The following is a 22,883-nucleotide window of genomic DNA, read 5'->3' on the forward strand; positions in this document are numbered from 1 at the left end:
CTACACTTCGCTCCCGCCAACGTAAGAGTCCTACCACACCAACATAATAATTCCATCTCTACGAGAAATGTAGGGCTTATGTTGGTGTAGTTAGGACAATAATGTGCCCATGTAGACAGTGAATTACTTACATCGGATGTTGGCTGTAATTCTTATCAATTTCATGGCTCCATGCTGGAGCTAGCTCCAGCTAGAGCCTGGCTGCCCTCCAGGCTCCCTGCTCCCAGCCAGGCTGCACCCACCCCACTTGGAGCCCAGCTCACCCCAGCCCCCCATTCCCGGCCCAGTTGCTGCCCAGGCTCCCTATTCCGAGTTGGGCTGTGCCATGCCTGCCCAACAACCTGCTCCCCACTGCCAGCTGGGCTGCTACCCGAAGGCTCCTGGCTCCCTGTGGGGAGTCCAATGCTGTATGGAGGCTTCCCACCACAGCCAGGCTCCTGGCAGGGAGCTCTGCGCCTCAAGTCCAGGTGGTTCCCAAGCTCCCGGTGGGGAGCCAGGATCCTTGGGAAAGCTGCTGGGCTCCCCACGGGGAACCTCAGGGCAGCTGCAGGGCTCTCCATGGGGAGTGGAGAGCCCAGGACATAGTCTGGCTCAGAGCGAGGAGCTGCGTGTGGAGATGAGCACCTAGGCTCTCAACCTCCCCACCCCCGGCCCCTCTTAAGTTGGTGGAAGTGCTTCTGGTGAGGATGCACACCACTGACAGGAGGGTCGTGTGGACATGAACCACCACAATAATTACTGAGGTGGTTGTAAGTCAACCTAATACAGGTTGACTTATGTTTCTAGTGTAGACTTGGCCCAGGTCTTGTGTTTTGAATATTTCTGTTATTTATTCTAGAAATGCCTAATCTACCTCTTTTCCAAAGTGCCTGTTTAGTCATACCTATACATTAAATGAACAGAAATATGACTCACGATAATGTGTACTTCTGAGAGATTGTTCACACTTCTTGCATGGTTGAAGTTACTAGATCTTCGACCTTATCCATCAACATAGGAGAGAATAAGTCTATTGGTTAGAACAGGGGGGCCTGCAGCCAGCACTGATGGGTTCAATTTTTAGTTATATCACCAAATCATTGCCTGACTTTGGGCAATTTAATCTATATGTCGCATTTGCCTCACTTTACTCAGCAATAAAATACATATAATACTTGTCTCACAGGGGTGGTTTTAAGGATAAAATGTTTGCAAATCCCTTTGAGTGCACTGAATGACACAGGCAATGTAAGAGCTATGTTTTACTATGATGATGATTAAAATTAGATGCACTCAGATTCAGTAGCAAATCTAGAACTACAGGAATCAAGGATCAAAATAATACAGCATTTTATCCATGGTTGGGTGTCTGAGCATGTAAGCTCAGCGGGGTCAACCACGTAGCTTCCAAGCAGTGAGGTGGAGAGACTCGAGACTGGGATGTTGAGGCCTTCTGTGATGAGGTCCAGAACTAGAGGTAGAGCGATTGGAGTCTCCACTGATCGCTCCAGTAGCGTGGTGTACCAATGCTGATGTGGCCAGGCCAGTGCCACCAGGATCACCGAGGTTCGGTCTCTCCAGATTTTGAGGAGGACCTTGTGAATCAGCGGTATGAGAGGGAACGCGTAGAATAGGCAGTTCTTCCATGGAAGGAGAAACACATCTGCCAATGAATCCGGGCTGTTGTTTAGGAAGGAGCAGAATCGTAGGCACTTCCTGTTGGCCCTTGTGGTGAACCAATTGATCTGGGGAACTCCCCACTGCTGGAAGATATTGTTATTACATACCACTCGTGGTTGTGAAAAGACCTGCTGAGGTGGTCTGCTAGTTCGTTCTGCGACCCTGGAAGATAGGACGCTTCTAAAAGTATGGAGTGTGCTATGCTGAACTCCCAGAGCTTGACGGCTTCTTGACACAGGGGAGAGGAGCGTGTTCCCCCCGTCTGTTGATATAAAACATTGCTGTTGTTTTGTCTGTCAGGACTGATATGCACTTGCCCTTCAGGAGAGGCCAAAAAGCCTAACATGCCAACCGGACTGCCCTGAGCTCCCTTAAATTGATGTGAAGCATCAGTTCTCTGAATTCTGTGCTCCCCAAGGTGTGCCCCCCACCCCATGGCTTAGCTGTCAGTGGTCAGACATCGGGATAGACGGGGTTTGGGAAATGCGACCCCTGAGCACACCAAGTATGGGTTAAGCCACCAGTGAAGAGACTTGAGAACGTCTGGTGGAAGGGTAACCACCATGTCTAGACTGTGCCTACTTGATCAATACACCGATGCCAGCCAAGCTTGGAGAGGTCTGAGTCGGAGCCTTGCACGTTGCACTACATACATGCAAGATGCCATGTGACCTAGGAGTTTTAAGCAACTCTTTACTGTGGTTATAGGGAATCATTTGAGGTCCTATATGATGTCGTGAATAGCCTGGAAGCAGGACTGGGGCAGGAACACTCTGGCCTGTGCCGAGTCCAGCACTGCCCCATGAACTCTATTCTCTGAGTACGGATGAGCATTGACTTTTGAGTGTTTAGGAGTAGACCCAATTCATTGAAGGTGGATCTTATGAGGAAAACATGTTGATCCACTTGTGTTCTGGACCAGCCCTTGACTAGCCAGTCGTCTAGGTTAGGAAATACCTGAAACTGCCTTTTCCACAGAAAAGAGGCCACGACTGACATACATTTGGTAAACACCGAAGGTGCTGATGATAGGCCGAATGGTAGTACTGTAAATTGGTAGTGGGAACTCCCGACTGTAAACCTTAAGAAGTGCCTCTGGGGCGGGATTATGGAAATGTGGAAGTGTGAGTCCTTAAAATTGAGGGCAGCATACCAATCTCCTGGATCCAGGGATGGGATGATAGTGGCTGAAGAGACCATTCAAAATTTTCGTTTCTTCATGAACCTGTTGAGATTGCGCAGATCCAAGATGGGTCTGAGGCCCCCTTTTACTTTTGGTATTAGGAAATACTGGGAGTAAAACCCCTTTCCCTTGAGCTGTGGCGGAAACCTACTTGACAGCCCCCACCGATAGGAGCGTTTGTACCTCCTGGAGGAGAAGTTGCTCGTGAGAGGGGTCCCTGAAGAGGTATGGATAAGGAGGGTGGGAGGGGGGTTGAGGAAAAAGTTGAGAAAATATCCCTTCTCTACCAAGCGCAGGACCCAATGGTCCGAGGTGATTTGGGACCACGCTCAGTAGAAATGGGATAGATGTTCCAAAAACGTGAAAGAAGGATCCAGCTGAGAGGTTCGTACAGGGCCCTCGAGGGCATAACCCCCTGTTATTTGGTAGTTGGGGTTGGTGACAACATTTCTGGTTTCGGGGACGCATATGGTTATGGTCCTGCCTAAACTGCCCCTGGTATGGTCGTGTCATGGGTTGAGGCCTAAATTGCCCACGCTGGGTGGAAGGGGTGTGCAGACCCAGCGATTTTTGGGTGGCTTGGGAGTCTTTCAGACTGTGGAGTCTCAAGTCCGTTTTCTCCGAAAACAACGTGGTCTCCTCAAATGGTAGGGTTCTGAATTGTCTGTTGGACCTCCCCGGGGAGGCCCAAGGCCTGCAGCCATGAGCAATGGCACATTGCAATACCCGAAGACATTGTCCATGTTGCAGAGTCTGCCAAGTCTAATGCCACTTGCAGTGACGTCCTGGGGATCATTTTGCTTTCATCCACAAGAGCTGAGAATTCCGGCTCAGAATCTGGTGGGACAAGGTCCAAGAATTTGGAAATTGTGTCCCATGACGAAGTTATAACGGCTAAGGATCACCTGCTGGTTTGCGTTACAAAGCTTGGAATGTATCTTCCTCCCAAAGAAGTCCAGCTTCGTTTCATCCTTAGCTTGGGAGGTAGGCCCTTGCTGCCCTTGCCTTTCCCTCGCATTAAGAGCCGCCACGACCAATGAGTCCGGCAGGGAGTGGGTAAACAAGTATTCATAGCCCTTGGAGGGCACAAAGTACTTTCTCTCGACTCCCTTAGCTGTAGGAGCCAGAGGGGATGGTGTTTGCCACAGGATGTGTGTGTTCTCCTGAATGGTCTTTATCAGGGAAAGGGCCACCCTGGTAGGTCCTGCCGGGGATAAAATGTCCACGATTGGGTCTGACACCTCAGTGACCAACTCCATCTGTACCCCGAGGTTCTGAGTGACCTTCCTCAGAAGTTCAAGGTGGGCTCTGCTGTCAGGAAGGGGAGGCCCTGAGGATGTTCCTGCCACTGCCCCATCTGGAGACGATGAGGAGGAGCCCGGAATATGGGAGATCCCCTCCTGCTCATCCGACTCCTCAAAACTCTGAGACTCCGCCCCCCAATCGGTGTCCGCTTCTGTGTCGGCTCTGGTACTGTCCGTGGTACTGCAATGCCGGGTACGGTGCTAGGTCTGTTGTCGGGTGCGGTACCAATTGTGGTGCTGGCGGCAGTAGCGGTGGCTGATGCCTGGGAAAAATCCCTGTCCCTCGACGTAGTCCTTCTCTCAGACGGGACTGAAAAGGAGCGTACCAAAGTGCACCCCTGGCACTGGTGGTAAGCCCACCAGATCCGGAAGGGCCACTGGGTCGGCATCTGAGCCAGTACCCGCCATTGTGGTGGCCACGGTACCAGGGCGAAGTTTTGGTCATCCCTGCTGACTGGGAATGCCAGCGGCTACAGGGACTCATATGAGTTCTCTGGGACTCATATGAGTTAGTGTCTGATGCAGACTCTGATGGGTCTGCGCGTGGGGATCATAGTGGCACTGTGCTCGTCAGTGCCAGGAATTGGTGCCAGCATAATGTAGATCATTGCCAAGTCAAAACCGGCTTGCCCCTGGACTTCACTGGTGGCCTCTGAATCGTTTGGGGCCTCGGGACTGGTGTTGTGAGACCGTGGTCGGAGGAGTGCGGACCTGTTAATGTTATCAGGTCCCACGCCGCCTCATGTGTCTCAGGTGTGGAAGGGGGGTCCAAATCCTCTACCTGGGTCTCCTCCAGTGGCACCGGACTCAATGTTCACTCTCATGGGCCTGGAGTTGACAGTCGCAGCTGTTGAGCTGGAGGGGAGGTGCGGTCTTGCACCCATCTCCCTCCCTTGGATTCACATTCCTGTGCGCGGGAAGGAGAGCACCCTCTATCAGTCTTCCTGTGCTGCTTCTTCGGGATGGGAGACTGTGAGGGGTGCAAAGATTAATCCCGGTGCCAAGGGTCTCTGACCCCAGAGTCCTTCCTTGGCACTTCCCAGACCGAAGCCAGCGTGCTGTGCACCGACGCTGAGGAGCCTAATGCCATGTCCCTGGGGCTTGACTCAGACTGAGGGCAGAGAGCTGCTTCCATTAGCAGCAACTTTAGTCTGTGATCCCTCTCCTCCTTTGTGCGGGGGCAAAAGCTCCTACAGATCTTGCACCTGTCTGCTTGATGGGACTCCCTCAAGCACTTTAGACAAGCCGAGTGTGGGTTACCCTCGGGCATATGCTTCTGGCAAACCCTGCCCGGCTTAAACCCCTGGGTCTGAGGCATGCCCCGGGTCCGGGAGAGGGATGGGGAAGTGGGGGAGGGAAACACCCCCCAGTGCCCCAAGTCCAGATGTCAAACTAACTAAAACAAAATTTTTGAACTATCTTTAACTATTTACAGATAATAGGCTAGAGGATCGCTCGTTGAAGACGAGATGCAACGCTCCAGCGACTATCACGGACTGTAAGAAGGAACTGGAGACGGCGGGTTGGCAGGGCCCTATACGCGGCGCCACGAAGGCGTGACTCCAGGGGGCTTCAGAGCTGACCCGTACCATGCATGTGGCATGCATGCACCTAATTCAAATCGATATGAGCAAGCACTTGAAGAAGATGTACTATTTTTATACTAAGGCGTATACGAAGTATTATTTTATACGAAGGCGTGACTCCAGGGGGCTTCAGAGCTGACCCGTACCATGCATGTGGCATGCACGCACCTAATTCAAATCGATATGAGCAAGCACTTGAAGAAGATGTACTATTTTTATAGGAAATAAAATTTGGTTTCATTCCACATCTTCTAAACAGAAGAAAAACCTGTAATTTAATTATAATGAATGTTAAAGGGTGTATCTAATCCAGGAGAAAATGCTTAATTCAATGGCTGTACTCAATGCTGTTAGGAGATGGATGAGTAACTTGATCACAGTTGCTTTATTTAAAAACTCTACTTTATATTTCCATACGAGGAAAAAGATGACGCTCCTGTGATTGCAATTTTACAACTGGCCTATTTAGTCTTGCGTGGCCTGATTTTCTAAAGTACCGAATATCTTTGTCTCCCAGTGAAGTCAATGAGATTAGTGACTTCTTAGCAACTTTAACAAATAAAGCCACTAATCTACAGGTTACTGATGGAATAAGTTTGGTCATAAAAAGTTTATACAGTATATTGTAGAACAGTATATTGTATACCTTCTGCACTTCTCCGTTTTTCTCTCACATGTTCTTGAGCTGCAAAAAGAATCTGTCGGACTACTTCAAGAGTAGCAAGCTGAATATCAGGCGATTCTCTGGTTAGGATCAGTCGATGCAGAACATTCAGCAACTCCACACCAAGCTCCTGTTGCAAAAGAAATGTTCAAAGTCTTGATATTCACATCAATTTATTTATTACCCACAAGCATCAGAGGTTAAGTATTCTAATGTAAATTTATACAATGCTTTTAAAATGTAACAGACGACATAAACTGAACATAAACTGCTTGGACTTCAGAATACTCTATGGTGAACTTCTGTTCACCTCAGAGTGAGACAGGAGATACAAAATGAAGCTTCAAAGTAGCAGTAAGCTATAATTGTATTCTCTCTCGCTCCAGGCTTTCCTTTTTATGTCTTTACGTAATGTCTTCAAAATACCTATGTGGACTGCGTCTAGACTGCCCATTCCACAGAGTCATTGCTTAAGATGCAAGTACAAGGTCATCCCTGATAAACAGATGGAGGACAACTGTGTAAATATAAAACTGTAATAAGATGGTATACATTTTTGTCAGAGCCTTGTGAACTGTATTCTCATTGCATTTATTTGCTCATTTCTAATTAGGAGCAGCTGAAAATCATTGTTTTTTTCTTCTTTTTATCTATCTAATGGTTTTGCCAAAGCGCAGATACTCTCCTACATATTAATTTTCTAACCTGAAGTACTTGACATCTGAAATGTTACTGTTTCTATGCATAACATTAAAATAGAAGGAATTAATGATTTTTTTTTTAACTCCACACAGTCATTTTCTTGAAAGCCTCCTTCCATCTTCACCTAAGCTGAGAAGCTAAGTTCTGTTCCTACTTACTTCTGTTCACATGCAACCCCACTGCCTTCACACAGAAAATCAGAAGTTGAAGCTAAAAAAAACCAACCCACCAATCTACACTTCTAAATTTTGGAGCATATAGTGAGAAGGACTTTTTCCCGTCAATGTTCCCAAAAATCTTAAAGGAAGGAGAGGCCTCACTGCTTACACCAAACATACATTAGTTTCCAACCTGTCAAGCTTCAAACACAGGATCAAAAAGAAAAAAAAGTAGGAAATTTAAAACAATGATTCATGAAACTAAAGATGTAAGTCGTATTATTTAAGCTACAGAAGTTATTGAATGTTCTGTATGATACAGAACCATAAAGTGATAAGAATTCCCAACAGTAAAAGTGGAAGACAAGGTTTTCATATGCAAGAGGTAAACTGGGGTCTGAGAAGCAGACAATTTTCCTTGCTTTAGGGACAACTGAAAGGTAGAATTCCAATTAAAACGGTATGTTTCAGAGTAACAGCCGTGTTAGTCTGTATTCGCAAAAAGAAAAGGAGTACTTGTGGCACCTTAGAGACTAACCAATTTATTTGAGCATGAGCTTTCGTGAGCTACAGCTCACTTCATCCGATGAAGTGAGCTGTAGCTCACGAAAGCTCATGCTCAAATAAATTGGTTAGTCTCTAAGGTGCCACAAGTACTCCTTTTCTTTTTAATTAAAACGGTATGAGGAGTTCAGCTGTGCCAGCAAAAGCCTCGATTCTGGTCACAAATGCATCAGCCTTGGTGCCTTCTTCAAACAAATACTTTTTGTCATGGATTGTGCTTGGTAAATATTTTGCATGCATTCAATTCTTTGTTTAAAAAAAATCACAAGTATCACTTCACACAAATGAAGGGAGACTGCGATATCTGCTTTGCTTCCTAAGGATATATATTTCATTTAAACTGTGCTGTACATAAACAAAGATTACAATGAGGCCAGGCTGGGATACTCTGAGTAGTTTGTGGATTCGTCATATGGCAACCAAATCATGACATGTCCCTTTAATTAACTTTAATTACATTTAAACAAGATTGGGTTTTATGAAGGAGTATTAGTCATAATCAGAAGTGATGTGATATATATTTACTTCCAAAAGGGTCAATCATATCTATTTACAGTACTTTGAAAGATACAGTACAGCACAGTTTGCTCTTGAAATGGAAGAGTCCTTATTTTATAATGTGGTTTTGGGAATAGTGGCCCAGAACAGTCAGGACTTACTCAGGTAACGTGTTCAGGCAAGTGTCAAAAGACGTAATTTTTAACGTTTCATTCAGAACAACAAAATAATGACTGACTGGTTAACACGTACGCAATGCCTGATAGATAAAAGAGCAACACTTTTTTGATGGGCAAATAAGTTAGTGTAGCACCACTGTGGATGCATCCACATAGGTCTGGCATTAATAGGGCTATGTAGTGGAGGTGCCCGCCCAGGCTAACTCTGTAGTGAAGACATATCCTCTGAAAGGATGATTTATCTGATTAGTTTTTGCAGTTACATTAACATACCCTGGGATCTTCCTTCCTTCCAGAGATTGACATGCTGTTCCTTGACTGGAGTCAGAGAAATGACAACCAGCCATGCTACACATCTAAGTCATCTTTCAAACTGTAACTAAGTGGCAGTCTAGCAATGATTTCGATAGTATTCACATAGGTGGGTTTCTTTTTAATTAAATTTTAGTTTATTATTTCTTTCTATTTCTATAAAATTTTCAGTAAAAACATTTGGAATGCAAAATCTGAACTTTTAGGTGAAGTCAATGTATCAACACACTCAAAGAGAGCCAAAAAGTCTCAGGATCTACAAGAGTCAGAGAATTAACTAACTGCCACATTTCTGACCAGACAACAGTGTTTACAATCGGTGCCACAGACCAGCAAATGAAAAATTATTGTAGATTCAAGGTCAGCTGCGAGATCTAAGTGATACCAGACACTGTCACAATACCCTGGAATTCCAACTCATATTTTCTAAATTAGCATGTTACCTGATCACCACCTATTTTAGACCTAGGCCAAGGAACATCAAGAAATGCTTGCAGAGCATGTAGGCAAGCAGTAATGTTTTCCATTGCTGCATCTGATCGAGGCGAGCAGAGAAATTCCACACTAATTCCTGTAAATTATAGGAGAAAAAACAAAAAAACATAGGCTTTACTGAAAACACATTTAAAGTCATTTTGTAAATCAAGACAAGTATGCTGTCAATGCACTGAAAAGACATTGAAACAGCATATGCATCTTTTATATTTTTGTATGCCTAAGTAAATTAATCTTCAATTGTAAACATTTTGGGCAGGGACTTCTTGTGACAACTGGGCCTATGCCTGCTTGGGAATTAATCATGAAAAGTAGGTCAAGTTATTTTTAACAAAGAATGTATAATAGGTGCAAGAAAACCAGACAAGAAACCCCCCTGGATTAGTCCAAACAAAAAGGCCCTCTGATATAACTCAAGGACCGTGTTGAGGTCATGTATGGTAAACAAGAAAATGTGAGTCTGGAAATTAATGAACCAAAATTAGCATGTCAGAAACTTGGCCTAACTGATGGGCAAAATAAGAAAATGGGTTATCCCAGCCATCACTCCCTTTTGGGTCATTGAAGAAAGACTTTGGGGGAAATACGGAAGAACAGACAGAGGCCACCAAAGCGAGCTTCATCATCATGACTGTCACCCCCGACCATCTCTTGGGACACCGGACCTTTTTAACATTGTTTAATGATGGACAGTGACTGTGTTATTTTAACATCTTTGGGCCCCATATTCCATCTAAATTAACACTATAGACCTTGTCTTCCTTTATGAATATACAGTATCTGAAATAATTATGAACAGACTGAAACTTTTGGGCAACAGAATAGAAACAAATCATAATCAGCTTAAAAAATCACAGATAGAAGATGAAAATGTTGAGATCTGAGTCCACTAATTAGGAGGAAAATTCTTAAAAGCACCCCACAGAATTTTTGCCTTTGCATGAAATTGAGAACCTTGAATGTAGGATGTGAACTCTTGACATACTGATTTACATGACAGGATAAGTTTACAGAGAAACTGTAAACATAGCTTAGAAACTTAAAGGCTGAGACTTAGTAGTTTTATTTCACAAAAAGGCTGAAGTTTTTAGTTAATCATGTAGTTAATTATTTACAAACTCCACCTCACTAGCTAAATGTGGCAAAGTAGTCTATATGAACCCTGGGCCTGCTAACCCTAGTCCTGAATGAAATAACAAAACTGTTCTGTTGGGCCTCAGATGCTGAGTCTATGTTTTGCCAGGTTAAACAAAAACTTATTTAAAACTGTGGGCTATATTCCAGAGTAACTGCAATCAAGTCAGTCGCGTCACCTTATAGTTACACTGGTGTAACCAAAATTGAATCTGGTCCTAAACTCGAAGCAGAAGCACTAGAAGGTTTATGAGCATAGCAGTAAATTGGCATGTGTTCTGTTTACCTTGCATTGGATATTTTTTCCCAGCATAATCAGAAAGACAGGAAGCAATTCTGTCCCCAACATAAAAACCAATTCTTGCCACAGGTACTTCCAACATACCAATTCTTCACCAACAAAATTAAGAGCAGACAACCAAAGCATTACTGAGTGTCAACAGTATTATTTATACTGAAATTACTGTTCAGAATTTAAAATCTAGACAGATTACACGCTCATCAACCAACCCAAAATAAGATGAAATATGTCAGTATTCACATCCTCAGGAGATTTCACTGCAGCCCTGGAGGAGGAATCTTGACACATTGTAGTTGGGGTGACAGGTCTGGAGAGATTAGTTACTCCTTCATCTGGATCAACCACAAGGAAACCTGTGCTGGTGAGCCATAATGCTGTAGCGTAAAGAATTAGAGCCCAGGAGTTGTGATAGTGTGGTCTTGCATTTTCAATTGTCTCCGCAGTATAGAATGCACCACCTAAAAAAAAAAAAAGAACAGTCAGAGTTTTAAATGATGTGACTATTTTTAGTTGTACACAATTTCTCTTACAGGTTTGGGATTCTTTTCTGTTATTATAATGGTATTTGTGTTTTATAACATTTCATTGTATTTCTTAATTGTTTAACAGCCAGAGCTGACCTGGTGGGTTGTGGTTAATAAAAAGAATTATCAATAAAAAGGCAAGTAGAATCAAGTAAGTTTCTTTAACTCTTTTTTCTTCCTCTCATCTTAAAAATCCACTACTTCTCCATCCCAGAGAAAACTCTATCCTAAACACAGTAATTGATTTTGTGGTAAATAGCTACAAAATTATAGTGTGCTGGTTCTGTATCAACTACATCTTATTTTGTGAAAAAGTTAAATACTGTGAGTAGGCACAATTCAGCTGAGATATTATAAAGCACACACACACACAAATTATATCGAACACCAATAAAAGTACATAGTTGCCTTCATACCTTCAACCGGAAGTTGAGAGGCATATTCTGAAGGCAAAGTTAAGAGAGCAAAATCCTGAAGTGCAGCAAGCCAGAGTTTGCTTAGGGTCCCAAGGTCCGCCTGGACTAGGTCCAGAAGTCCATCGGCTGACGAAGTTAAATCTCTGTAGTTTTCATCTGTAGAGTTTGTGATTGTCAAAGTTTGCTTGTGTGCATCACTTTGGTTTTTTTCTCTTTCAACGGCAACTATGTAAACCTGTTCAAAGATTGAGAGAGATAGAGCAATAGTTATAGATTTTAAGGCCAGGAGGGACTACTGCACGTCACAGACCACAGAGCTTCCTTGAATTAAATCCTGCTTCAAGTCAAATAGCTGTGGTTGAACTGGAACATATCTTCCGGCAAAATACCCAGGCTTGATTTAAAGATTATCAGTGATGGAGAATCCACCACAATCCTTGGTAAGTGGTTTCAATTGTTAGTGACTCTCACTATTAAAAATTTGCACTTTATTTCTAGTCTGAATACATCTAGCTTCAACTTCCAACCATTGGATCTTGTTATCAATCAAAGAGTCCTGTAATATCAAATTTCTGTCCTCATGTAGGTACTTATACTTTGTGATTAAGTTACCCCTCACCTTCTCTTTGAGAAGTTAAATCAATTGAGCTGCATGAGTCTTTCACTGTAAGCAAAAGCCCTGTGTAAATAAAGATTTCACACACTGCAAAGAAATAATGAAATTAGCTCACTACCGTGATTTTTTCAACAGTGGGGAGGGAGGAGCACAGATGCCTGGTTCCATCTCCCTTCAGTTGGAAAAAAAATCATGGTTTGGGGCTAATTTGGCTGCTCGTGGGAGGTTAACTTCCTGCTCAGCTGGCTGGCAGGGAGGAAGATGACCACAATGTATGGTGATTTGGAGCCTTGGCTGACCAACCCCAGGCTGACCCATCTCTGCCCCCAGGCAGGCCCGGAGGAGGCAATGCAGCATCAGCTGTCAAAGAGCTGTGGCCAAGATCTGGAGCACAAACAAGTGTGTGAGGGAGCCCTGCCCTGGCAGGGGGATTGGGGCATGAGGAGGATGGATCCTGGTCTCATCCCATTTTCCCCACACTGTGACAGCCCTCCCACCCCCGACACCATTTCAGGGCAGGACACCCTGCACACACTTGCTCATGTTCCAAGTGGTGATCCTGGGCTCAGCTTTCTGGGCTCAGCACCTTGCCGACTGGTGCTGCAGTGTCTCTCCCAGGCCTGTTGGTGAGGGGATGAGCTTGAGGCTCCTAATAGCTATGCATTGTGAGCACTGTCCCATGTTCCCTGCAGTGGTGGACTTAGTCTGGAGTGAGCTGGGTCCTGATCCCTGCCTGGACTGGACGGCACCATGTGGTGAGAGATATCGACCCCCCTCAGCCCACCACCCTCCTAAAACATGGCACCAGCCTGCTAATTCTCCATGAGCAGCTGCAGCCCAGGCAAGGAGGCAGAAGCTGGGATGGCCTGTTTCTGTCTCCCCACTGTTGGAAAAATTGCAGCAGTTGGGGAGGCAAGGGCAGGTGAGGGAGAACAGGACTCAGAGTCAATGCATGAAATTCAAATACTTTCCTGTGATGTTGCAGTGAACAAACATTGACACAGGACCTTAACATAAGGCACATTCTCCAACCCTTTAATCATTCTCGTGGCTCGTCTCTGTACCCACTCCAATTTATCATCATCCATCTTGAATTATGGACACCAGAACCAGACACAGTATTCCAGCAGTAGTCATACCAGTGCCAAACACAGAGGTAATGAAACCTCTGTGCTCCTACTTGATCTACCCTTGTTAATACATTCATGTTTTTGGTTACAACAGTCACACTGGGAGCTCAGATTCAGCAGATTATCCACCAATGATCACCCTATTTTTGTCAGCCACTGCTTTCCAGGATAGAGTCCCTCTCATGTAAGTATGGCCTTTGGTCCCAAATATATGACCCTGCATTGGTCATAGAAATCTAGGACTGGAAGCGATTTCAAGAGGCTATCTAGTTTATCTGCCCACCTTGAGGCAGGATTAATGATTTGTGTGTCATCTGCAAAGTTTATCAGTGATGGGGCTATATTTTCTTCCAAAGTTATTGATAAAAATGTTAAATAGCATAGGACAAAAGGCCAAACCATCCCTGACAGGTGTCTGTCTAACCTTTTCTTCTAAACCTCTAGTGATGGGGATTCCACAACCTCCTTAGGTAAGAAATTCCAGTGCTCAACTATCTGTACAGAAAGTTTTTTCTTATACCTAACATGAATCCCCTTGCTGCAGACGAAGCTTATTATTTCTTGTCCCACCTTCAGGGGACATGTTTACTTCCTCTGAGCTTACAAAATGCTCCAGATTTTTCTGTATCGGTGACCTGCCTTCTTTATTATTTATCACTCCCCCAATCTACAAACTTTATCAGGAACAGATTTTATGTTTTCTTCGAGGTTATTTATGTAACTGTTTAAAACAGTGTAGGGCCATGACCGATCCATGCATTATCTCACTAGATGGTGACTGCTGTTTACAATTACATTATAATTATAGATAAGTTTGCTAGTTTTTAATCCATTCAATATGTACAATGTTGATGCTTTAATGTTCTAGTTTCTAAATCAAAATAATCATGTGGTACCAAGTCAAATACCCTACAGAAGCCTAAGTATATTACATCAACACTATTATCTGTAAAAAGAAGGAAGAGTACTTGTGGCACTTTAGAGACTAACAAATTGATTTGAGCTGAAGCTTTTGTGGGCCACAACTACTCTTCGTTCTTTTTTGCTGATACAGACTAACCACTCTGAAACTGTTACCTGTATCAACCAAACTTGTAACCTTATCAAAAAAGAGATAAAGTCAATTTGACAAGATCTATTTTTCATTAATCCATGCTGATTAGCATTAATTATATTACCTCCCTTTAGTTCTTTATTAAATCAAGTCATGTATATAGAGATATATAAAATCATGAGTGGTATGGAGAAAGTGTCACTGAAGGTCAACTGAAAACTTCAGCAGTTCTGGGACCACCACTTAAAAACTTGGTCATAATCATTAAGTGTTCGCTATATATCCTAATTATTACAATCTCATCGCTTACTTTTTCACAATGAAGCTCCTACTAATCTTGATTTTTATTTCACTTGGCACGGTATTGGATTATCCCTAATCAAGTCTGATTTAGGGTATCCCTCTAATCTAAATTGCTTTTAAAAAAATCCATTAAATGACATTTCTAATCCTTTAATTCTAGAAACAGATTAACAGATACATAGATTTTAAAGACTGAAGGGACCACTATGACCTTAAGTCTGACCTCCTGCATAACACAGGCGATAGAAACCTATACAGTAATTCCTGCCACAAAGCCCTTAACTACTGCACAAACATGCAGTAGATGTTTGTACGATTGCATACCATTTAGTGAGATATCCAGTCTTGATTTAAAGACTTCTAATTATGGAGAAATCACCACATCCCAATGGTTAATTACTCACATTTTGTGCCTTATATCTAGTCTGAATAGTCTGGGGTGAGTTTGTTGTCTGTTAGTTTGTTTTTGTGGGCTTGCTTGCCCTGAGCCTGCTTGACTGCAGCTTTCAGTGTGGTCTGTTTGAGTGCAACCTCCCTTAAATATAAAAAATGTGTTCTTAATTTATAAGAGTACTTTAAATGGTAAATTTATAACCCTATTGTTTAAAATGAATTTACCTTTTCTTGCCATTTTTAACACATTTTTATTGAATTATTGTTATAAGCAGAAAAGTTTTTTAAAAAATAGTTACTGTTTAATGCTGGGGGGGGCATGAAGAAACTTTGTCAATATCAATTTTCACAGCAGACTTACTGCCCATTGCCACCCTTACTTCTGCATTGCTTCTGGCAGGGGTACTGCTTTCAGAGCCATCCAGCTCTAAAGGCAGCACAGCCGCCAGCAGCAGTGCAGAAGTAAGAGTGGCAATGGGGTGCTAAGTCTGCTGTGAAAAGTGATGTTTGTTTTCACTTTTCTCAGAAGACTTACTAACAGACTTCACAGCAGACTTGTTAGCTAGCTGGAAGGCTGTGAAAAGTGATATTAATGAACATACAAATATCACTTTTCACAGCAGGCTTACTAGTTTCCCATTGCCACCCTTATTTCTATGCTGTTTCTGGAAGTAGGTGCTGCCCCACAACCGGGTGGCTGGAGAGCAGCAGCTGCTGGCCAGGAAACCAGCTCTGAAGGCAATGCTGCTGCCAGCAGGAGCACAGAACTGCAGAAGTAAGGGTGGCAATGTCATACCAGGACACCCTTACTTCTGTGTAACGTTTGACCCTTGCTCTGGGAAAAGGGGCTGTGGAGGGGTTAAGGCAAATTCTGGGGTGGGGATAGCCACCGCAAGCCTCCTGTAGCACTGCCCCTGCTTGTGTGTCTGATTGGCACACACAAAAAAAAAGAAAAAAAAAGTAATTTATAATTTAACAATCTCAGTGTTGTGATTTAATGTAGCTCTTCAGCAACTGAACATTCAAGCGCTCTAATGTTGTCTCAGTCCCACCTATTTAGCCTCAAGACAACAAACCTGCATGCAAAATACTACAATCTCCAGAGTCCAATTTCCTTAAAGTGGTGATAATACAAATATATATTTTGTTTAGGAACAACGATCACTGTATTATACGCTTACAATACTCTTCAAAATAAATACACTACATCACAATGGAAAGGTGGGTGTAATTTTCTAAAACGTTAGATTTAAATTATATATTTTAGAGCAGTTGCTCTCTGTTTTGTGCATATACTCACAAGCCCCATGTAATAACTTTGGCCCCAGTTTGAGCGCCCTGGTTTAGAGGACACGAGAGAGCCAGATTCACATAATAAACATTCTTCAAACTGAGGCCAATAACCACTCCCCCCACAAAGAAAAAACACCACCACAAAGAACAAACCCCCGCAAGAGTAAAAATAATGCAGGCAGAAGTCCAACAGCAGAGTGGACGCTATCCAGTTTATTGCACTGAACACAACACATATTACCCTAAACTTCTGACTGCTAGCACCTGGCACTGGATGACAGTGGATGGATCACTCAGTAAATTGCCCTTTCCTGTTCACTCCCTTTGAAGCATCTGGCATTGGCCACTATTCAAAGACAGGATGGACCATTGGTCTGACCCATTATGGCCCTCCTTACGTCTAGTTTCAGCTTCTAACCATGAATTTCATTAATCCTTTTTCCTGATAGATTTAAGAGCTGTGTATTATCAACTGTCTTCCCCATGCAGTTTCTTGTAGACCAGCATCAAGCCACCTCTTACTCTACTCTTGGATAAATTAAACAGACTGACCTGCTTGGGTCTCTCACTATAAGGCATAAAGAAAAGGAGTACTTGTGGCACCTTAGAGACTAACAAATTTATTTGAGCATAAGCTTTTGTGAGCTACAGCTCACTTCATCGGATGCATTCAGTGGAAATACAGTGGGGAGATTTATATACATAGAGAACATGAAACAATGGGTGTTACCATACACACTGTAACTAGAGTGATCACTTAAGGTGAGCTATTACCAGCAGGAGAGCGGGGGGGGGGGCGGGGATGGACGGACGGACGACCTTTTGTAGTGATCATCAAGGTGGGCCATTTCCAGCAGTTGACAAGAACGTCTGAGGAACAGTGGGGGGGGGGGGGAATAAACATGGGGAAATAGTTTTACTTTGTGTAATGACCCATCCACTCCCAGTCTCTATTCAAGCCTAAGTTAATTGTATCCAGTTTGCAAATTAATTCCAATTCAGCATTCTCTCGTTGGAGCCTGTTTTTGAAGTTTTTTTTGTTAAAGTATTGCCACTTTTAGGTCTGAGATCGAGTGACCAGAGAGATTGAAGTGTTCTCCAACTGGTTTATGAATGTTATAATTCTTGACATCTGATTTGTGTCCATTTATTCTTTTATGTAGAGACTGTCCGGTATGACCAATGTCCATGGCAGAGGGGCATTGCTGGCACATGATGGCATATATCACATTGGTAGATGTGCAGGTGAAGGAGCCTCTGATAGTGTGGCTGATGTGCTTAGGCCCTATGATGGTGTCCCCTGAATAGATATGTGGACACAGTTGGCAAAGGGCACTGTTGCAAGGATAGGTTCCTGGGTTAGTGGTTCAGTTGTGTGGTGTGTGGTTGCTGGTGAGTATTTGCTTCAGGTTGGAGGGGCTGTCTGTAAGCAAGGACTGGCCTGTTTCCCAAGATCTGTGAGAGTGATGGGTCATCCTTCAGGATAGGTTGTAGATTGTTGATGCGTTGGAGAGGTTTTAGTTGGGGACTGAAGGTGATGACTAGTGGCATTCTGTTATTTTCTTTGTTGGGCCTGTCCTGTAGTAGATTACTTCTTGGTCCTCTTCTGGCTCTGTCTATCCATTTCTTCACTTCAGCAGATGGGTATTGTAGTTGTAACAATGCTTGATAGAGATTTTGTAGGTGTTTGTCTCTGTCTGAGGGGTTGGAGCAAATGCGGTTGTATCATAGAGCTTGACTGTAGACAATGGATCGTGTGGTGTGGTCTGGATGAAAGCAGGAGGCATGCAGGTAAGAATAGCGGTCAGTAGGTTTCCGGTATAGGGTGGTGTTCATGTGACCATCGCTTATTAGCACAGCAGTGTCCAGGAAGTGGATCTCATGTGGACTGGTCCAGGCTGAGGTTGATGGTGGGATGGAAATTGTTGAAATCATGGTGCAATTCCTCAAGGGCTTCTTTTCCATAGGTCCAGATGTTGATGATGTCATCAATGTAGTGCAAGTAGAGTAGGGGCATTAGGGGACGAGAGCTGAGGAAGCGTTGTTCTAAGTCAGCCATAAAAATGTTGGCATACTGTGGGGCCATGCGGGTACCCATAGCGGTGCCACTGATTTGAAGGTATACATTGTCCCCAAATGTGAAATAGTGATGGGTGAGGACAAAGTCACGAAGTTCAGCCACCAGGTTTTCCGTGACATTATCGGGAATACTGTTCCTGATGGCTTGTAGTCCATCTTTGTGTGGAATGTTGGTGTAGAGGGCTTCTACATCCATCGTGACCAGGATGGTGTTTTCAGGAAGATAACCGATGGATTGTAGTTTCCTCAGGAAGTCAGTGGTGTCTCGAAGATAGATAGGAGTGCTGGTAGCATAGGGCCTGAGGAGGGAGTCTACATAGCCAGACAATCCTGCTGTCAGGGTGCCAATGCTTGAGATGATAGGGCGTCCAGGATTTCCAGGTTTATGGATCTTGGGTAGCAGACAGACTACCCCAGGTCAGAGTTCCGGGGGTGGGTGGGTGTGTGTGTGTGTGCGCAGATTTGTTCTTGTGCTTTTTCAGGGAGTTTCTTGAGCAAATGCTGTAGATTCTTTTGGTAACCCTCAGTGGGATCAGAGGGTAATGGCTTGTAGAAAGTGGTGTTGGAGAGCTGCCTAGCAGCCTCTTGTCCATATTCTGACCTATTCACGATGACGACAGCACCTCCTTTGTCAGCCTTTTTGATTATGATGTCAGAGTTGTTTCTGAGGCTGTGGATGGCATTGTGTTCTATACGGCTGAGGTTGTGGGGCAAGTGATGCTGCTTTTCCACAATTTCCGCCCGTGCACGTTGGCGGAAGCACTCTATGTAGAAGTCCAGTCTGTTGTTTCGACCTTCAGGAGGAGTCCACCCAAAATCCTTCTTCTATAAGGCATGTTTTCCAGATCTGTAGTCATTCATTTTTGAACCCTTTCCAGTTTTCTGATATCTTTTATCAAGTGTGGACACCAGAACCAAAGACCACATTCCGGTAATGGTTTCAATGATCACATGTACAGAGGTAATACCATCTCCTTGCTTCTACTCAGTATTCCCCTGCTTATACATCCAATTATTGTATTTACCCTCTTAGCTACAGTGTTGTTCTGAGAGCCCTGTTCAACTGATTATCCACTATTACCCCGTAATTCTTTTCAGTATCACTGCACTGCAGGACATAGTCCCTCACCTTGTAAGTGTGATCTATATTTCTTTGTTCCCAGCTGCACATCCTCGCTTTTGGCTGTATTAAAAAGTATGTTGTTCAAATGAGCCCACATTACCAACTCACTTAGATCACATGAATAAGTCCATACTGCCTAACTGAACTTACAAGCAGTCATACAATGAGAAATGTGTATACCTTGCCTGAGACATGTTCGCCTACAGAGCATCCCTGTGACAAATTAAATGCCAATTAAATTTACAACTTCACTGGTGAATGATGTATATCCAAAATAGATAACTACAATGGACAACCACAAGTATCCAAGCCATCTCAATTTAAAATTGACATTGAATCACTATGGAATATTAACAAGTCTACTACTTTATAAGGTTTAAAATGCACCTGTGTGACCACATTTAATTTTTATATTAAAGCAAGTTTTGTTATCACAAACTGAGTGTATAGGTGTTCATACATTTGGTTGTGTGTAAATTCAGTAGAGAATAGCAAACTTATCATGGTTGTAATTTGTATAAAGTTATTTCATTATGCTTGAAAGGACAGCTCAATACTCTCATCATACAGTTGCCAAGAATCCTGTTATAAATCTAATTTACTAACCTCTGCCCAAGCTTTGAGAACAGCCAATATCTCCATAGTTGAGGCACTTTCATTGTACAGCTGACTTTGCGCTTCTTTTCCAGCTTGTACTTTGGTCAAGGATGATATGAGCAACTGATGAACCCTTCGAAGGTCATTAAGGTCACTAACTACACCACTTGCTATCCAGGCACTGCAAACCTAGTGATGTACAATAGAAAGTGTGATCACAGGAAAAAAAATGTAATTTAGATAGTCCAATTTTATCTGTAAAGTTACTAAACAAGCTTTTTTTCCCCAGTCAGGTATAGTATCGTTAGTCCCAAATTAAAAACAATGTTAACTGGAATTAATATTGAATACACTCTGGTTACTGTATCCAACTCAGGGGCCGTGCATGCTGGCTATTTTCCTCCACTTCTACGCCTCCCTCCTGTGACCTCAACATTTCCAACACAACCACAGTTCCTTCTCCTTCCTATTCCCCAATTTTGCCTATGCATCAGCAGAGTCACCCCCTCTTACCTTCCCTGCTGAATGGATCCAGTGCAAGGGATAGTTTTGGAAAATAAATTTGATCGAATAATAGTAACTTTTTGACATTATTCTTCAGAAATGACAATCTTCTTCAGCACAGGCTGATGAATAATATTTTGACACAGAGAATTCAAAAAAGAATTGCTCTTCTCAAAATGGCTGCTATCTTCCACTGTTTTCACAGGGAGCGAGGTTAAAGGCTGTCCTTAGCAGAAAGTGATACATAATTTGCTCAGAAGAACTTTTAAGACAACGCATAAAGTTAGTGGGCTCAAAACAGGGGTAACTGGGTGAAATCCTTTTGCTTGTGATGTACAGCATCAGACTAGTCTTCTGGCTTAAAAATCTATCCATCAGAGGAGATTAATTTTTAGAAAGGGTTTCACTTGAAAGTTTTAGCTTTAAACACTTGCCTGACATGCTTTTGCTGTGACATCAGGCGGGGTTTCTGGAGCAAAGGCAGGCCGAAGTGCAGCTCCAACCTAAAGAGAAATCATTCAACACTTAGCAAAATAATAGTCTGTTTCAATTTTTCTTATAAACTATACAGTTCCCTTCTATTTACACCATGATTTGATTGGGAAAATGATTAGAAATTAGTTCCTGCTGGAGAACTGTATTGTTCTCTCTAGTAGCTAGATGCCAGGTATTACTTGGAATCCCAAGATGTTGCTGTCTTACAGATACAGACTGGTTCTGTGGCCAGATCATAGAATCATAGAATATCAGGGTTGGAAGGGACCTCAGGAGGCCATCTAGTTCAACCCCGTGCTCAAAGCAGGACCAATCCCCAATTTTTGCCCCAGATCCCTAAATGGCCCCCTCAAGGATTGAACTCACAAGCAAGTAGGCCACACTCACAAGCAAGTAGGCCAATCCACAAGGATTGAACTCACAAGTGGGTTTAGCAGGCCAATGCTCAAATCCCTGAGCCATCCCTCAGTGATGGGTATGAAGAGTCTTTGTTTGGAGGAGGGTAGAAAAAGGGGAGACCGAGGAGCAATCTGACAGAACAGTTATGCTTTTTCCATAAAAGAGATGGTTTCCTCTTTGAGACAGTGAGATTAAAGCTTGTTTCCCCTGTTTGCTAGGGTCTTAAAAACCAGAACAAAGAAAGCTTTTTCCTCCCTGAACTCTTAACCCGATAAAAAGTTTCCCAAACCTAACAAAACATTATTCCAAACCTTGACGGGCCTAAAGACACTTAAGAGGTGGGATTTCCTTACGTAAGGGGAAGCTGGGTTTAAGGAAAAGAAAGCAGCACAATATTAATAATTAGGATAAACAGATTTTAACTTGTGTACCTACGGGAGTAAAAGAGACAGAACACAAACCCCACTCATTTCACAAAGAACAAGGTATGAAGAGACACTGATCAAGGCACATGGATTTCACCAATCCTTCATGCTGAGGTTTACTTTCACTGAAGGCAACTGAAGAGAAATTTTCCCTGATGATTTAAAAGATTCTTGTAGAAGAACTTAGGATACATTGCTTAAGTTTGTGTACGAGAACTTAAACTGAAGATGCACTGCTCTTTGTGGCAGGGAATGTATCTTTATATGAACTTGTACAGTGCCTAGCACAATGGGGTGAGGCTCACTGGGGCCTCTGGGTAATACTGTAAGAAAATTATTAAACAACAGATAAAACCTGATTTAAGCACTGGTCTCTATAGTTAGGAAATTCCTCTTTAAATTTCTCCCTTACACTAGATCTTCAAAAGCTGATACTTTGACCCTAAAGATTCTCATCTTAACTCCCTTCCGCCCCTCAAAGGAACTGAAACATTCATTAAATTGTGCAAATCTTTCAAAATTCCTTTTTTTAAAATCATTTATTTTATAGACCAAATTCCTATTGAAAAAGTATCCTGCTCGTTACTTAAACCATTTATTCTATAGACCCAGAGATTGAAATGTTTTTTGGAGCCAAAGATAAAATTTCACTATAAATTTTGCCATGCAGATCTCATGCTGAATGAGTGATTGTGTCACAAAGATTTTTTTTGAAGTCTCAGGTAATGCTGTGCAGGATGCAAATGAGCATTCATTTGTTTCCAGGGTATCTGTAAAGTCTCTATCTTCAAAT

The 22,883-nt window shown here is 43.0% G+C and overlaps 1 protein-coding gene across 8 annotated transcripts in view; it reads right to left on the reverse strand.

Annotated features, from left to right (window-relative positions):
- HEATR5A (HEAT repeat containing 5A) overlaps nucleotides 1-22,883 on the reverse strand; it is a 126,498-nt gene that overhangs the window by 14,313 nt on the left and 89,302 nt on the right. For 7 of the 8 annotated variants that reach the window (XM_073348959.1, XM_073348960.1, XM_073348957.1 and 4 more), the window contains 6 exons: nucleotides 21,206-21,274; nucleotides 20,277-20,456; nucleotides 11,680-11,914; nucleotides 10,949-11,197; nucleotides 9,253-9,380; nucleotides 6,379-6,526 (listed from right to left, as the gene is read on the reverse strand). In XM_073348959.1, coding sequence (XP_073205060.1) covers nucleotides 6,379-6,526; nucleotides 9,253-9,380; nucleotides 10,949-11,197; nucleotides 11,680-11,914; nucleotides 20,277-20,456; nucleotides 21,206-21,274 — 1,009 coding nt within the window. Of the gene's footprint in view, nucleotides 1-6,378; nucleotides 6,527-9,252; nucleotides 9,381-10,948; nucleotides 11,198-11,679; nucleotides 11,915-20,276; nucleotides 20,457-21,205; nucleotides 21,275-22,883 lie in introns of those variants that run through there. The other variant, XM_073348964.1, reaches the window with a different exon arrangement.

This window comes from Lepidochelys kempii, chromosome 6 (genome assembly GCF_965140265.1).
Source record: "Lepidochelys kempii isolate rLepKem1 chromosome 6, rLepKem1.hap2, whole genome shotgun sequence".
Lineage (NCBI taxonomy): Eukaryota > Metazoa > Chordata > Testudines > Cheloniidae > Lepidochelys > Lepidochelys kempii.